Here is a 17,772-nt window from a genome sequence, read left to right as displayed (position 1 = left end):
ACCCTCTCTCCTTTTTCCAACTTGTCTCTGAAGAGGGTCACCATCCGAAAAGCTGTGAACTTGGTGGGTCATTATGCTTGGAGCTTGTCCTGTAGGTTAGGGATAAAGACAAGGAATGCTCAGAGCATTTTATGTCTCAAGGGGGCGATGCATGCATGGCAGGGCATTGGTGTAAAAGGAAGAAAATGAAATATTGCGCTTCACTGGGTTCTTTGATCACTTTACTTAATTCTGCTTTACTATATTAATCTATAAAATAAACATGATAAAAATATCCTGATGAATCCTCAAAAATTTTGAGGTTACTGATTTCCTGTGCCCAGGAGTCTAATCTCACCCCAAGCTTTGTAAGGCAGAATCTTTACAGACAAGACCGTGATATCTTCCATTATATGAGAGTACCATAAGGATTAAAAGGAAGGTGTTGGGCCTTTATGACTCAGGCTGTTTGAGTCTTTGCTTTCATAACTATTCTGTGGAATAGCTTTGTTTGGAGTCAAATATACCTGGGCTCAAATGTTTCCTCCATTTATTATACACAGAACAGTACTAGTTATGTTATCTCTTTGAGCCTCAATTTTTCCATCTACAAAACAAAAGATACTTATGGTCAGGGGTCAATATAGGGACCAAATGAGATGACCTCTATAAGCAAGCAGCACAATGCATAAAATGTAAAAGTCATGCAATACACTATCTTTTAAATTTCCTGGTGGTCTTGTATTTTCATATATAGTATGTATGTATATACACATATATAATATTTAGTGGTACAGATATGGACCAGATGTAGTCCTTACTTGCAAGGTGCCCATAATCTAGAATCAATTCCATGAAACCATTTCATCACAAGTATAGGTACTGCTACGAAGTGTTGTCAGAATGCATAATGGAAGACTCTAGGCTAATGTGGTAGGGGGCACAGAGCATGCTTCTTTGAGAGACTTATAAGGTCATATTAAGAGGAGAAATAAGTTGACCAGACCCAGACGTGTGTGTGTGTGTGTGTGTGTGTGTGTGTGTGTGTGTGTGTGTGTGTGTGTTTGGAGATGGGTGGAAGTGTTGAGGAGTACACAGAGATGCAGGAAATTTGCAAGGCAAGGGGTGAATGGCATCTTCAAAGAGGATTAACTTAGTTGTAGAATTTTAAAGAAGTCCAGAGTAACTAGAATTTAAAAAGTTAAAAATAAATGGTTCAAGATGAAACTGGAGAAGTAGGCAGGAGCCGTATAGATGTATATATTTGTTATGTACACATTTGATGATATAGCAAATGATATAATATACAGGACAGATGTTTACATTAGAACAGCTATATTTTTTCCCAGGCTTCTCCCTTGAAGAGTGTCAATCGTGTTCAAAATGTGCTTATTTGGAACGTTACTCGCTAAGTTAGGTGTTAACTCTGTTGTATTGTTTGCATAAGTACACATGTGGCATTTATTTGGAAGTTATGTGATAATGCTGCTTTTAACACTTGAGTAGTTTTACAAAACTATGTTAAATGTTCACTTTGCTTTATGGCCTAGCCTAGCCAAATGCCATGTCCTCATTTAAAAGCAAAAAGTCAAAAAAACAACAACAACAAAGTTTCCTAATCTTCTCTGGAAGTATCTATAGCTTTTTAGAACCTTTTGTGTTTCCTTTCCCAATGTTAAAAATGCAGGAAACAAGAAGCCTTCAGTAGAAGCGAGTATCTTTGTTTTTACTTTCATATTGTTCTGCACAAATGTGGGGTTCATAGCTTTGCTTTTCCTTATTGTTTTCCAAGTGTATTTCTATGTCATATCAAAAAATGCCACTTTTATTTCCGAGGAGACATTAAACATCAGGGGAGAAGATCTATGAAAATGAGAGGAGAAAAACTGTGTGTTAGCAAAGTTCATATAGCTTGTCTCCACTGACCCATAGTCATGAAAATATGATCACAATTTTATTTCCCTTTGTTTTCTGAGTCCCGCCGTGAAATTTAGTGCAGGTCAAGGATTTGCATTTTATTACTCCTTGCAGCTTACCTTGATTCTTTGAAATTACCCTTGTTTCCTTGAAGTCTTCTGGTTATACAAAATTAACATACTTTCGTGTGACCAAATATTATTGGTTAGGTGGGAAAGCGAAACTATCTGCAATTCAATCAAAATTAAGGATGTTACACTCCTAACTCTAAATGATCAGATTTTCCATTTTTTTCTTCACCCCTGGAAGCTTGTTTGATGTATCCATTACGTTTAGTACTTTACACTGAAATAGCCACACCAATTAGAGTTTGAACCTGTCATTTGGTAGTAGGGTTACTATTATGGGGCCTGCCTGTTGTCAAAAATGCTGAATCCTAAAACTAACATAATATTATATGTCAATTACATTTCAGTTGGAAAATTTGTTAATTAAAATTATTGAATCCTTCAACAACTCAAAGAAAAATGAACCAAATTTTACATATTGTTTTACTGATTGAAAAGTACTTCAACAGAGACATGCATGTTGCAGGTGACATGTTCAGTAAAGGTACCAAGAGGTTTAACCCACATAAAATTAACTGGAGGAAAAAGAAGGGAAATCAAAAGGAAAAGCTCATTCTGCTTTTATTAGGGAAAGGAAGTATGCGACTAAATCATTATTCAATGAGAATCTCTGCCAAAATAAACCTAGTTATGTCCTCAGTAGATTGCTGTAGTTGATTTCCATACTTTTTAAAAAGTTGAAATTCTACTTGGACCCTTTTTGTAATTCCAAAATTAATAGGTCTTTTACACATGGGTTATTATTGCTTTATCCTTATCTCTGATTTAGAATACTTGCAGATGAAAATAGCTTCTCCTTTCATTTGATTTGAATTTTCAGGTACATTTTCCTTGTTTTTAATCTCTTCAGTCAGTATAAGCCTGCATCCTTTGACCATCCACAGAAAATCCGTGTAATGTTTCTGCATCCCAGCATGCTTGGTATTAGATCCCAAAACTTTCCAAAGGAAAGAAAAGGCCATCAGAAATTACAACTATCTTTGACCTTTCCCAATCAGATGGGTTGCTTTATGTCCTTTCTTCTGCATGCAAACTTTAGATACATGTCGAACTATGGACAGGATTAAATAAATGAACACAATCATGCAGAGTTACTGGATATGTGGTAAGTAATGTATCACCATGAACTTATAAAGGAATGAAATGCAATTTGAGCAATTTCTTAAAGTAACATACCCCAATTATGACTTTCCATATGTAGTCTGTCAATGAAAATCATGAGGTAGAGGCAAAATGTGGGCTTATTCCTGGTGAATTAAACAATATGAACTATTTTATACCCAATAGTAGGAGGGGTTTGGGAATCATCTGTTAGAAAGACATTGTCACTGTATTCTATTTAACTATGTCTTCGTTTGTTGACAATGGACTTACATATAGTTTTATCACAAGAGAAATCATTAGTTTTTATTCTAGTAGAAGAACAAGTAATTTGGGGAATAAAGTCAACATATTTTGAAGTAAACACCTCCTGATTTTCTAGCCATTAACACCAAGAATAAAGTCTGTCCTTGGATTTCAAAATCAAATCTTTCAGTTAAAAAAAAATTGCTCTCAACTATAGCACATCTGACATTCAGAAGTTACAGGATTGTATGATCCTGCTTGTATGACTACTTTTTTTTTAATAGAGTTACTGGGGATTGAACCCAGGACCTCATGCAGGCTAAGCAAGCACTCGAACACTGAGCTGTACGCTACCTTTCTTGAAAACTTTTATGTCTTTTATACCTGTCTCTGCTGCCTGTTCTTTCCATCAGCTCTTTTTTATTCATTGGGAATACAGTGTTTATGTTCTTTTTTTTAAACTGAGTCTCATCAAGGATCTTTAGAAGCTATTGTTTACTTAAATCATGCCATGTCAATCATATTAATTGTTCTGTGAGTGCCAGTCAAAGGCATGAGGGTACATTGTATGTATGTATGTATGTATGTATGTGGATATATATGCAATTTTATGTTTTTATGTGCTCTTTTCAAAACCATTCAGAAAGAGTATATCAAGTCTTCAATTTTCTCCACCTGTATTCGTTAAGACTTTTGTCTCTATGTTCCCTGCTATTAATATCTATGATTATCTACTTTGTGGCATGGGGCAGTAATTATTAAACAAATAATGAACTGATTGTATGAATGTTCAAACCAGTGATAATTAGTAAACACATAAAATTATAATTGAAATATGTGCTGTTTCCTTTGGAAAGTACAAAGAAAAGCTTAGCTACATGTGATCTGTCCTCTGGGCATAAGTATTTGCTTTCTTGTGAATGTTGTTAGGCTGTGGAGATGAGATAGTGGTGCTACGGAAGCTATCAGAATTAAAAGTAAGATTTCTTTTCCTACTTCATTCTACAGATATTTCATAGCAGGTCCTAGAACAGGTATTGTGCAAGCGCTGAGAATACAGCAATAAACACTAATGCATAATACCTGACCTCATGGCACTTCAGAGTTCAGACAGAAAATACTTATTGAATATGCAGTTCCAACGTTGGTGCTTGTTTCTAATGGACATGTATCAGGTGCTAGAAAAGCATGTAACCAGGTGTCCTAATCCAGCTTGAGGACATCAGGGAGGACCTCCTGTGGAAATGTTCCCACCAAGAAGATTCCATTACTGAGTCATGTTTAACTAAGGAAAGATGAGGATGGGATGGGAGTGAGGAAAAGTCTTTCAGATAGTGGAGAGTACATCCAAAGGGACAAGGAGAACTTTAGAGGAATTGAAAGAAGACTCATGAGGATGGAAAGAGAACAGCAAGGCAGTGACAGCTGTGAGATGGGGCAGGGGAGGTAGGAAGGGACCGGTCATGGAAGTTCTCATAAGCCTCATCAGCTTGCCTGAGATTTTATCCTAAAGGCAATAGGAGGGTTGTATTAGACAAGTGGCATGGTTAGATACTGGCTGACATGTGGAGAATGGGTGGGGTTGACTGCGGAGAGGATGCAGAGAGGTCTGTTAATATACTGTCGTTGTAATTGGGCGAGAGGTGCCTTGCAGCCCAGATCTGGGTGGTGTTTGAGGGAATAATGACTCATTTCTGATGGTGGGAATGCTCTAGCATGAGAAGCAGCCCAAGGAGCCATGTAATTATAAAGTCGTCAGGAGGGTTATCACAGTGTGAACTGATATGAGTGCTAGTCAACAAAGAAGTCCATAGAGCAAACAGTGTGTGTTTTTGAAAATATTTTAGGTTTGCTTATCAAAGTATGTACATAAATATGTTCATTTCATAAATCAGGTATAAGCCAAAAACACATATTCATCAATAATCACAGTGGTCTAAGATAACCAATTGAATTTTAGTCTATTTTTCCAAATATACATGTATACAAGCACACAAAAAGAGAACATAAATTGTACACACTTCTTGAAAATGAAGATAAGCTTGAAAATTAAGCAATTTATCCTTTTTTAAAAGTTGCCAAATGTATTCACGCAGGATAAAATATTATTTTATAACATTTTAATACTTTCATAATACAGAAAAATACATATCAATGTTTTTACTAAACTTTATATTTGGTTCCACTTTGATATTTACAATTTCAATTAGATACTAATAATATGAAATATTTTCGGTGATATAAAACTTCAGAGGTCAAGTTGATGAAGTCTAAGTAACAGTTCTTTTCTAGTTATCTAAAAGTACATGACAAATATTCTGGTGGGTTTCTTGTGGTAAGTATAGTGTGTAATAAGGCTAGCGTGAGAAAACACTTACCAATTATCCTAAATCTGAGAAAAAATTTATATGTTTTGTCTTCCCTAGCAAAATGCTCTAGTCTTTTTTTTGTGGACAGTACATTTCTTTCACCTCTGTGTCCTTATCTGACCTATTGCCAAAATGTCTTAGCTCAAAATCACATGTTAATTTTCATAGACTAGAAAAACTTCTTGCAATATACACGGTTGAGCACTGAGATGGCATCCTGGATTCTTCCTGAGTGCTTTATAGATCAAGAAAACACTCATCTATTTGCAAGCATTATTCAAGGTCAATTTAAAGTATGTTTCTATCAGATAACTCTTTGTTCAAAGAATCAAGGCTCCCACTTAATTTAGTGCTATGAATAGGGACCGCACTTTGTGGCTTATATTTGTTCCTTAAGCTCTCATGCCTTCTTTAGAATAGTCTAATGAAAAGCAAATATTTGAGTATATAATTTTTTTCAAATGTTATACACATCAATATGTTAAGCTTTAAATGAAGCCGAAGGACACGCAAATAAAGTCACTTTTGTCAAAGCCTTTTCCTATAATAACATATTTGGATGATGCAAGATGTGTTCCCTTGTGATGTCCAAGTGATTGATAAACCAATTTGTGTGGAATATACAAGAACTATTCAGACTCTGTGGTTTCCGTAAATGAGATGAATAAGGATTTCTCTTTTCTGAATAGGACATCACGTATACTAGGTCTATTTTAGATGCTTCAGTGTGCCAAAGACGGTATGAAGTTTGGTGTTCATAAATTACTAATCTGGAATAAGAGGTTGAATGTATTTTGAAAACTTAAACCTGTTTCACCTGAACATGTTTAACTAGTTAATAGGAAACACCAAAAAAGACAAAACCCTGAGATCAATGGTCATTTTTTTGGTAAAGCTATTATATGCTGTTTAAATTGGTTGTTCGGGTCTGTCTATAACATAAGTTTTAATAACCTAGCTCAAATGCAGATTTCTAATTTTCAATTAACATAGGAATAATTTTGTTTGCTAAAATAAAATAAATTGAATGAATGACAAGTCTGAGACATGAAATGTTCTAGGTAGAACTTTTTAAAATTTCCAAATTTCAAAAAATCATGTGGCAACTGTATAGCTCAAGCTTTAAGTATTAACTTTTAACCTTTGACCTTACAGATTTTAACCAATGAAATGTCTCTTTAAACTTTAAAGGAAACAATGATAACGAGCGCCTGGCGATTGCTAGACAGCGAATTCCATATCGACTTGGTCGAGTAGTTGATGAATGGCTACTCGACAAAGGTAAAAAACATTGATTAAAACTTCAAATAAAAAAATAATTTGAACATAACCAAGTAGTACTTCATTGTAACACTAATAAACATAAAAAATAAATTTTCCGTAAAACTAAATTAAAATCAAATTTAAAATAGTAAAATGTAGATAGCAATATTTGCATTCCTTGTATAATAATTTCTATACATTTTTAGACGTACCAGCTGTTTAATAATCTTACCCTGTTAACTTAAGGTTAAAGGGACTGTTAAATATAATCCACTAACTCAATCTATGAAGGTACTCACAAGCAAGCATTAACCCAAAATGATAAATCATTCATAGATTATATGACATGTTCCAGCCTCTAAATTATTAACTAAAATATATGTAGTTCTGATATCTTTATTATGGTCCTGAGCAAAAAAACAAAAACAAAAACAAAAAACTCTTGGTTTAAACTCTAGGCATCTTAAATAGTGGGCAATATGGATTGCCAGTCAAAATGAAGTCCCTTTAACGTTTGCAACCTTCTAAGAGCATTTGGGAACAAGCCCTAATTAAAACTGAACTTAAAGTCGTGTGCATGCTTTTTATGAGCAGAGGGCAATCTGCTAAAACTGGATACTCAATTTGATGATATTGGTACTGTTGCTGAGGATTGCTATTTGATGGAAATGTGTCATAATCTCTCCATCGGTTTGTGTATCATTCCTGAAGCCGCTTTTTACATCTGAAGCTATTTTGTTTTTTCATTTTGTTTTAACAGACTTGCTGAAAGCCAATCAGAAAAATATTTTTTGATTTTTTTTTGTCTCTGACACGCTTAGCGTAAACTATGCGTTTCTTTTCAGTGTAATTATCAGAAAAATAGAATAATTCAAATAACAGTGGACTATTGCCTTCAGAAAATAAACATTTCTAAAGAAGAGCATATAGATACATGTGGCCATTATGTGCACTATGAAATTTTTACTATAAATTTAAAATCAGATTTCAGCTGCTATAGCTTAGTTTCTGTCAGTGGTAATTGTAGAATGACAAATACTTGAAATGTTAGACTTCTCACATTTTTTTTAATTTAAAAGTTTAGACTTGAGAGACTAATAGCATAAGCTCTTGAGGTAAAAGGGGAAAGGGATCCACTAAAAATTTATTTATAATACGTATCTTTGATTGGTCTTTTAGCAAAAGCACTACATTTAAAATAAGTTGAGAATTTACAAGTATTTGCCAATGATTATGCATTTCATGGACACCTCATTTATAAGCAATGAATTATGAGTCAAATGCCTCTCTTATAGTTTATTGCTCTCATTATCCACCCCATGAAAGATCTGTTTTATCATCCTTTGTAGAATGTAGAGTTCACAATCAACATTTTTGCATGTATGTAATATTATTTTTACAGGGCGTCAGCTCACAATCTTCAATAGCCAAGCAACCATAATAATTGGCGGGAAAGAGCAGGGCCAGCCCTTCCAGGGGCAGCTCTCTGGGCTTTACTACAATGGCTTGAAAGTTCTGAATATGGCAGCCGAAAATGATGCCAACATCGCCATAGTGGGAAATGTGAGACTGGTTGGTGAAGTGCCTTCCTCTATGACAACTGAGTCGACAGCCACTGCCATGCAGTCAGAGATGTCCACATCAATTATGGAGACCACCACGACCCTGGCTACTAGCACAGCCAGAAGAGGAAAGCCCCCTACAAAAGAACCCGTCAGTCAGGTGAGTACACGGGTTTCTTTTCTTCATCGTGGACTTGTGATTACGAAAGTGGATTTTTCTGCATATGTATCTTTTCTAGAATGGTATTGTTTCTGATCTCAGGCATGATGGCTCTATTGAGACTTGCTTAATATAATGGACTCAGTTGGAAGATGAAATGTGGATATTCTGTTGGTTTGAGGTTTGTGGACTTTTATAAACTGCTTTGTGTTGGTTTGTGCGTGGCTCGCTGATAGTTTTGATTCAATAACCTTGGTCCAACCCAAGCTCAGAGGATTGTGTGCTAATTACACAGGGTTTTCAGTTTTTAGGTTAAATGAACAAGTAGATTAATGAAGTATTTGAAAGGTCTTGTTTGTTCAAGCTCAGCACTTCATTAAAATAAAATAAAAGTAAGGTTAAAAATCTTAAAAAAGGAATTGCCTACAGTACTTCTGTTGTATTTTGAAGTCTTAAAATTTTAAATTGGTAGCCAAGTATCTCTCATGGTGAATAGTAAGTCTGCTCTTTTACTGTGTATGGAAAAAAGCAGTGTTAGTTTATCTGAGGACAAAGACTCAAAATATGATACTTTAAAAATGTCTTGGACCACATATTTTATATGATGTGTGGCTAACTGCTCTCATCCAGAATTCACTTCAGTGTGCTTATTTTTCAATCTTACATCTAACATTTTTGAAAGACAGACATTTTCAATGTCACATTTATACAACTAGGAACTATATTTATTCAATCAAGATATACTTATTGGTTGTCTACTATGTATCAGGCACTGGTCTAGGTATTGGTGTTATATCAATGAAGAAAAAGAAGAAAAAAAACTTATCTCAGAGCTTACGTTTTAAAAAGGCTTTTAGAATGCTATTGAAATGCTGTTAAATACTCTTAGATCTCTGTTGACATTTATAGCCTTTGAATATACTCTGTTGTTAAGGCTTTCAGAGTTGTGTGTTCTTCTTGGATCCAAACTGATGGTTTCCTTTAGTTTTGTTTTTAATAATTAGTGTTTCTAGTAGATGCCTTATAAAGTTTTTCCAAATATATGATTCTTACTTTTCTAGAAAACCACATTTTAAAGAAGCAAGAATGACAATAATTATTTTTAAATTACTTTTATTTCAAATGTTTGAAACAGATCAAGTGTCACATTTAGAAAGAGGACAAGAATGTGAATTCTGTTCAGATCAGCTCCCTGTCTACTAATTAACATTTGTTTACCAGAGAAAGAAGAAAACAGATTCTGATTTTTACTTCCAATAGGAAGGGGTGGGAAGAACAGAATAGAGGAAGAGAAGAATGTCCTAGAGGAAGGGAGATGACCACACAATTGTAAATTTTGTAAATTCATAAATATAATATTGCATATTATACACCTATATGCATCATTTTGTTTCTTTCTTCTCTCTCCCCTTCCTTTTTTTTTTTTTTTTTTAAATCTGCATTTGACCACAAAGTAAAATGAGCTGGCTATCTCACAGGGTATCCATCAGTAAATATTTATTGATCACTCTAACACGTGCCATGCACTTTTTTAAGCACTGGAGATACAATTAGGAACAACAAACAGAAAACCCTGCCCTTATGAGATATACATTTGAGTAAGAATGTGTGCTTAGAGTATAATCGTTTCGTTGATTTTTCTCTATCATGTTTGGGTTTAGATGATTGTTGATAATCGCACTTAGCCCCTTAGATAAAGACTTGTGACTTTGGACAGATTTATGCATGCCCAACAGCTCTGTTTGATATTCATTTTAATATTTCACTAATGATTTGTTGCTCTGGTTATTGGTTTATGGTTTATTTAAAAATAAGCAGGTTATTAAGGCAAATCTGATACAGGAAAAATGAAACACAAGCAACTGATAGATTGTTTTCTTTAAGTAAAGTAATTCAAAAGAGGACACTGGGACATTCAGAGTTGGAAATGTTCTGTGAATACAATTTAAAATAATCAGATATTTTTCTTAGTAGCCTTGTTTCGTCATTAATGAAATTACAGTTGCTTAAGTTCCTAGGTAAACCATGTGTATCCCTAAATAAGGAAAGAATTATCAGCCTTATTTTTATGCATTTTATTGATTAGTAATTGCTTTGTATTAAGAAATTATGTTTTTTAAGGAAACATGTAAAATAGCTATTTCATTTGCAAGTTAAACATCTAAAAATGAAGAAATTAAAATTTATGTATTTTATAATATTAACTAAAGGAAAACAGTTAAACTGCCCATTAATTGCCCATGAAAAGACTCTCTTTTATTATAAGCTATAACATGTTTAAAGACAGCAGCGGTTTATAGAAGTAAATGATCTAATCAGTTGGTGATTACTAGGTTCATTTGAGGAGGTATTGACTTAAATAAAAGATTACTAGGTTTATTAAAAAATAGACATTTTAAATCTTTAGATTTTTAACAGGCCAATAACAGCAATTAAATAATTTGGGTTAATAACTATGCTACAAATATTCAATTGTGGCAACAGTGTTTTAAAGTTGGACTAAGAGTTTTTAAAATTCTTTTTTATAAGGCTATGTGATTACAGGTAATAAAAAGTGCATGTACCGGGGGGGACCTACTAGGAAAGAAAGTAAATTACTCATTTTTGAGTAACAGAATAATCTGTGGTAAATTTTCTTCACCTCACAATTGATTTTTAACTTGCCCTTCAACTACAAGGAGATTACTGATTTATGTAGAATTTAAATGTTTATTAGAGTTGTCAAAGTCTTGGAAGTTTAAATATGAAAGTGATTTGTAATGCTAATTCCAAGACTAACCTTTGACCCATTTTTGCAGGTTGGATGAGGCATCTTCCATTAAACCCTATTCATAGTGGCCCCGTATCTGCCTGCTTCTATCAACTCTCTTACTAAATTGCGTAGCAGGAAGGGTCATTTTATTTTTCAAAAGCCATACTAGACTGTTTTCTCAGTCAAAGTGTATTTTCCTCAGCGATCACACAGAGCCACTTAAGCTACAATGGCAATGTACCTTAGGGTGATTGCATGTTTTAGAACTATGGAAACAGATTTTTGGTCAAGCAGGATTAAATTGGATTCATTTCAGATAGGGGAGATGAGATTTGTTCAGCCATCCTGCAGGGCAAGTAGTAGGGGGGAAATACATTTTCAGTTTTCCCAGAGTCAAAGAATATAAAAGAGTATGCACAAAACCTCATCCCATAAGATCCTGTTTACATTCCTCTTTAAAAGTAAATATGCTTTAAAAGAAAAAAAGAAAAGAAGTTTTTCTCCCCTGAATAATAATCAATTTAAAGACTGATACTAACATTAGAAAGACATGAGTTATGTCATGAGATACGACATATGAGATTTACCAACCCTTCTGATTAACTGGCTTTTTTAAAATTTAATTTAATTTTTTATTGTTTTTTGGCATAGAGGTAATTAGATAGGTAGATAGATAGACAGATTGATTGATTGATTTTAACAGAGGTACTGGGGATTGAACCGAGGACCTCATGCATGCTAAGCACACAATCTACCCCTGAGCTATACCCTCCCCACAAGTGGCTTTTCTTAATGTGAATATAACAATAGTAATGATACTTTTATGTGGATGACATAAAGTTGATAAAAATTTGTTTTACTTACATTTCATATCTCAAGGGTTCCATAAGAAACCCCATCTTATGGGTTTCCATAAGACATGCTCATTCTAAAAAAGGCTAATCTCAGAAAGTGAATACTTGCGAATAATTCACAGCATAAAATTCCTTAGGATGCTGAGAGCATCTGGGGATTTTTGATGGCAAAGTGTTCCCTCCTCTTCTAAATGATCTTGCAGTGTCTTGCAACAGAGATGTAGATTTATATAAGTGAGTAAAAGTAAGTCAACATGCAAAGGGCATTGTTCACTCCCTTTGGTTGCCAATTTGTAAAGAAAGTGAATTGTTTCTTTTAAGATCAAGATTGTGACATTTTTTCTAGCCTGTGCGGTGTATCAAGTTTTGTGATTTTGTGGTTCTTTTCTTCAAGAATGTTTTATAAGTTACATACGTCCTGTAGAGAATACGGATCCATAGTGATGTCTTTTGCTTGGAGAAAGTATGGTGTAAGAGACAGATCACAGTACATTAGGAGACCTGGTTTCCAGTTTCAAGCCAGCCACCTACCTTTTTGTGTAGCTTGGGCAGGTTGGTCAGCCTCGCTGCACTTTGGGCTTGCTGTCTCTCTAAAATAAGTGAGTTTAACTAGGAATCTCTTGACCTGTATTCAGCTCAAAAATTCATTGACTGTAGTGATGACTGGGTCTCCTGATGCCTATTTAACAAAGCATAGGTCTCACCCTTGACTTTCACGCAGGGTGGCCGTGCATCTCAGTTGGCCTGTATAGTCCTCCTGTGTACCTGGTGTACCAATGTAGTTATTAGTATCCTTTTTTTGACTCTCAAAAGCATCTCATTTTGGTCTAAAATACATTGCACTCTACTTCTTACAGCATATATAAAATCTACCTTTGCCAGAAAATTGTGCTTCATAAGAATAATAAATAGTGAAGCCCTATCCTTTTCTTTACACACAGAACAGAAACTGACTGGCATCCTTACCTAGTTTCAAGTATCTGTAGCCTTTTTCATCTTCTTTTCATCTTGTTTCAAAAATCTTGAGAAAGGAGTGAGAATAAGGCTTTGAGAGATTCCAGTTTTTGACTGGAGTGACTAGAGTTTGCAATTCTGAGTAAGAAATTAAATTGTGGGGTAGAATCAGTAAATATAAGTGAAATGTATTGGAGCAATTCAGTGGTTCTAGTTAGGCTTTTTCCAGAGTGGAGTTAGCAAACCTACTCAAGAAAAGGAACCACTGAAGATTTTAAAATATTGGTAGGTTGTCAGGACATGCATCTCATAGATGCCATGTCCTACTGAAGCCAGTGGCATTTGATTCCCATAGAATGTCCCAAAAAGAATCCTGATTAGTATTCAAGCAAGAAAAGAGCATTTGAATATGTTGGACACTGCTATTGCTTCCTGGCCGCTTTGGAGATACTCATAAAAAATTAATACTATTTGTTTGAAAAATGTAAGCAGAGTGTGCACATATTTCCATGAAGAATATGTAAAACTAACAAAATACATTTTTGTTACTTCAAAGAACAAAATTTTATTTTTTTCTTAAAAAATTAATTAACCTTAGCTGTGGCTTCATTATTAAAAATGAATTGCATTACTCATAATTATGTGTGTTCCTGATAACCACTCTGCATTTTAAAATACTTGTGACATGAATAATTAATTTTATTTTCCCTAGTCCAATCATTCTGCTGAATTTACTTAATTACATTTTTACTGCAAATTTTAGTGCATATTGAAAAGAAAAATACTTGGGTGTAGATTTTAAAATATATACACAAAGGTATTCTGAAATTAATGGTGCCAGGTAAGAAAAGTATGATTCATTGTAATTTTAAATGTATTTAGAAGGTATTTTTACCCTTAACTGCTGGTAAGCAAAAGTGCTAGGATATATATTTTTTAAGAATTTATTTTAAGAAAATTATTGTGTTCAGTGCATTTTCTTTTGGGGTCTGGAAGTTTCCACTGATGAAATGGTGCTCTGTTGGTATATGCAACCTTGGTTTTGAAATGTCTTTGGACAAGGCTAGTTCTAGACAGATATATCCATCCATTCACACATCCATCCATCCACTTAACTATAGGACTGAGGACTTAACTATATACCAGGCAAGGTTCTAGGCAAGGTTCTATAAAGCACTGATAAACTTAGACTTCCCTGTACAAAGCTCACATTCTAGTTAGGGAAGATAGACAATAAACATTAAAACAGCATACATGGCATGTCAAGTGCTATAGGAAAAAAAGCAGAGAAGAGGAGCTGCTTTTGGGAAGGGGCATAAAATGGGAATCTTTGTTGAATAGATGTGCAAAGATTATTAGTGATATGGCATCAATTATAAAAGAGCATTGGCATATTAAAATTGAGACATATTCCCAGATTTAATGGGATGGTACCCTGTGTGGATGGTGCCAGTGGTGACACCAGGATTTATCTTTTCTTCTCTTTTTTTTTTTTTTTCACTTGAGCCGCTTTTGGGTAGGGGCCAGGTGGGTGGAGTGTGAAGTTTCCCAGGAAGGCAAAGAGGGCACAGTTGGATCCCACAGGATGTGTTATGTGGCTTCAGGTGTATGAAAGCAAAATGTGTGTGTCCAGATGGAGGGGCAGGGAGAGCATGGGCTGCGATGCGCTGAGCATCAGGGGTGGCTGGAAGAATGGCTGAATCAGGCCTCAGGCTCCGCTGCTGAGTTGGCTCTTCCCAGAGGAAACCCCATCTCTCAGGTCTTGGTAGTTCTGGCAAGAGAAGTGCTGGCAGAGAAGTCCCAGATGAGAAACACTTGGGTGCCCCAGGTTCCAGACTCATCAGTATAGAATCCGGATCATGCCACCTGTGAAGGAAACCCCAGTCGTTACCAACGCTGCCTCCCCCTATCCCCACTTAAAGTCACAGTGAGGTGGCACCTCGCCCCAGGCGCCTGGCCAGGTGAAGGGGAATAGGCTCTGGCCTGAAGGCTGCGCAGGAACAGAATGGAGAGCTCAGAACAGGGTGAGTGAACTGCGCATGCCCTGCCCTGTGTGGGCCTAAGGACACAAGACACCAAATGACTGTCTTGTTAACTAAGTCAGAAAAGTCATCAAATTTGAGGGCATATACGGTGCGAGGAAGGAATGAAGATCAGAAAGTACAGCTTGGTATTAGTCTTATACTACGCATGGGAAGATTGAGGCTCAGAGAAACTAAATAACTTCCCCAAGGCTACGCGGCCAGCTGCTTTTCAGAGTACTAGAAGATGATCGGCTACCCTTAACTATGGCGTCTGTTCAGACTCTCATCACTTCCTGCCTTCTCATATTCTTAACTAGCTCAGTGTGATCTCCACCCAGGTGTCAGGTGTGTCCAGGCACGGACTCTGGGAGCCTGAATGCCTACTGCAGCTTCAGCCTTGCCTTCCCCACATACCGGCTTTGTGCCGAGGCAGATTACTTACCCTCTCATACCTCCGTCCCCCACCTATGAAATAGGGATTATGGTTTCATAAGCTTACTGTGAGAATTAAATGAGTCAATACAGTGTGTGGACTCTATACAATCACTGCTATTTGATCATTTTTATTACCAAAAAGAGAGAGAGAGAACATTTCATGTGGTTCAGCCTAAAACATACAGAAATTAAAAAGTGCGTGACACAGGATGTAACCATTATACAGATGATAGTTATGTTTGAAAAGCACTCCTCAGGAGTTATGTTTGAAAAGCACTTCTCAGGTGTGATGTATAAATTAAAGCATCTTTCCTACCTTTAAAGATATTTTCTCTGTCCTTGAAAAAATAGCTCTGAACTGATGTTTCTAAATCAAAGTGTCAATTGTGTGGCATCTACTGAGCTGAATTTGCTACTGAATGTGTTCTCCACAGGGAGGCAGCACCGCTCCCCAAGAACAAGTGCGTGGGAAGGTGTGGGGGGCTGGAAATGATTCCAGGAGAGGGCTGTCGTTGGCATTTAGTGGGAGAGGGCCACAGATACTAAATCCACGGCGTAATGAAGACCTGTCTGCCGATTCCCAGATCCTGCGCTGTTTTACTCAACCTCCCGCCACCACCATCACCACAATCTCAAATTACCGTTGACTGAGCAGTCCAAAAATGTCCTATACCTGTTTCCTGGCTGTTCTCAGACAGAAGCTTATTCACAATATGGTACTAAATATTGCAAATATGAATTCTGTATCTGTCCTCGATAACACATCTTGATTAAGGAGCTTAAAAATTCATGATATACTCCTTTTTCAACTTGGGTATGAAAAACATCAAGTACTTCCAGCTGTGAGTTACACTAAATTGGGTTTATAATTCTTGATATAATTTCTTTTGATATCACGTTTATTAGCATGGGAGAAATAGGATGACTCGACTCTTTGTCTGATTAATATGTGGCAGTCACTTCAGCAGGTATTTTCTCAGAAAGAACTGGTGAGGTTGACACCCTCTCTGATATTCCTATTCTCAGTTGTAGGACAAAGGAATATCTTTTTATTTATTTAGTTAAAGCCTAAGTAGCAAGACTATAACCTTGTTTTCTTGTCTTTGTTTTGATCAGTACAAAGAATTATTTGTACCATAATATTTTCAAATACTTGGATATGTTAGTATTACTGACTTATTCCTCTTCAACACGTAGTAATTATTTTCTCTGAGGAGGGGGAGGGGAGGACAAGTCATCTGGAAAAAAAGGTAACTGTGTGTGTATATGAGTGTTTATGCATGTGTGTTAACAGTGTATTTGTTTTCCTTTCTTGATAGATGTAAAACAGTAAGCTTTGTTTACTAAAATAGTAAGTCAAGATTAAATTTAAATCTCTATGATAATTTCTTAAATTTTTATTGAGTGCCCATATTAGGTTTTCTTAGCTGTTGGCACCACTGCAAAATTCCCCAACAAGAATCATATATTAACATCATTAGGTTGGAACCGCGAGGGAAGGTTTAGCTAATTCATCTGCCTTTAAACAGCACTTACCAGACAGCTTTCACTGTCTTCTCATCATCACTGTGCTCTTTATATAAGATCTCAAGCAGGCAAACAACACCAGCGTTAACCAATAGTTTCTGCAGTTAGCATAGGAAATGATAATCAAAACAAAATAACATAGCAGTGTATATTTTTATTTATCTATTATTTATTTTCGACTGTGGTATATCCTGCAAATCCACAATACATTTATTTAAAATTATGAATTAGCAAATATATTTTGAGCACGTAACATATAAAACGCACTTTGCCAGGTGCTGTATTCTTGAGGATGTGGAGGTGACGTACTTAGATACAGAGTTGCATAATAAGAACCAACCATTTCTCAAGATGTGTAGATGATTAATGAATCCATACATAAGTTATAAAGTGCCCTAAGTCAACAACAGCAAAGCTTTTTGTGTACATCACAGATGTCCAGTCTGTTATTAACAGCATCATCGATGCAACTGAAACTCTGAAGCAAATTGAGAGGAAGGA

At 35.6% G+C, this 17,772-nt stretch overlaps 1 protein-coding gene across 17 annotated transcripts in view; it reads left to right on the top strand.

Annotated features, from left to right (window-relative positions):
* NRXN1 (neurexin 1) overlaps positions 1-17,772 on the top strand; it is a 1,021,265-nt gene that overhangs the window by 889,013 nt on the left and 114,480 nt on the right. For 10 of the 17 annotated variants that reach the window (XM_074341120.1, XM_074341118.1, XM_074341117.1 and 7 more), the window contains 2 exons: positions 6,932-7,021; positions 8,406-8,725. In XM_074341120.1, coding sequence (XP_074197221.1) covers positions 6,932-7,021; positions 8,406-8,725 — 410 coding nt within the window. The remainder of the gene's footprint in view (positions 1-6,931; positions 7,022-8,405; positions 8,726-17,772) is intronic. The other 7 variants (XM_074341128.1, XM_074341127.1, XM_074341130.1 and 4 more) reach the window with 1 other exon arrangement.

This window comes from Camelus bactrianus, chromosome 15 (assembly GCF_048773025.1).
Source record: "Camelus bactrianus isolate YW-2024 breed Bactrian camel chromosome 15, ASM4877302v1, whole genome shotgun sequence".
Lineage (NCBI taxonomy): Eukaryota > Metazoa > Chordata > Mammalia > Artiodactyla > Camelidae > Camelus > Camelus bactrianus.
This window is presented reverse-complemented; position numbering and strand designations above follow the sequence as displayed.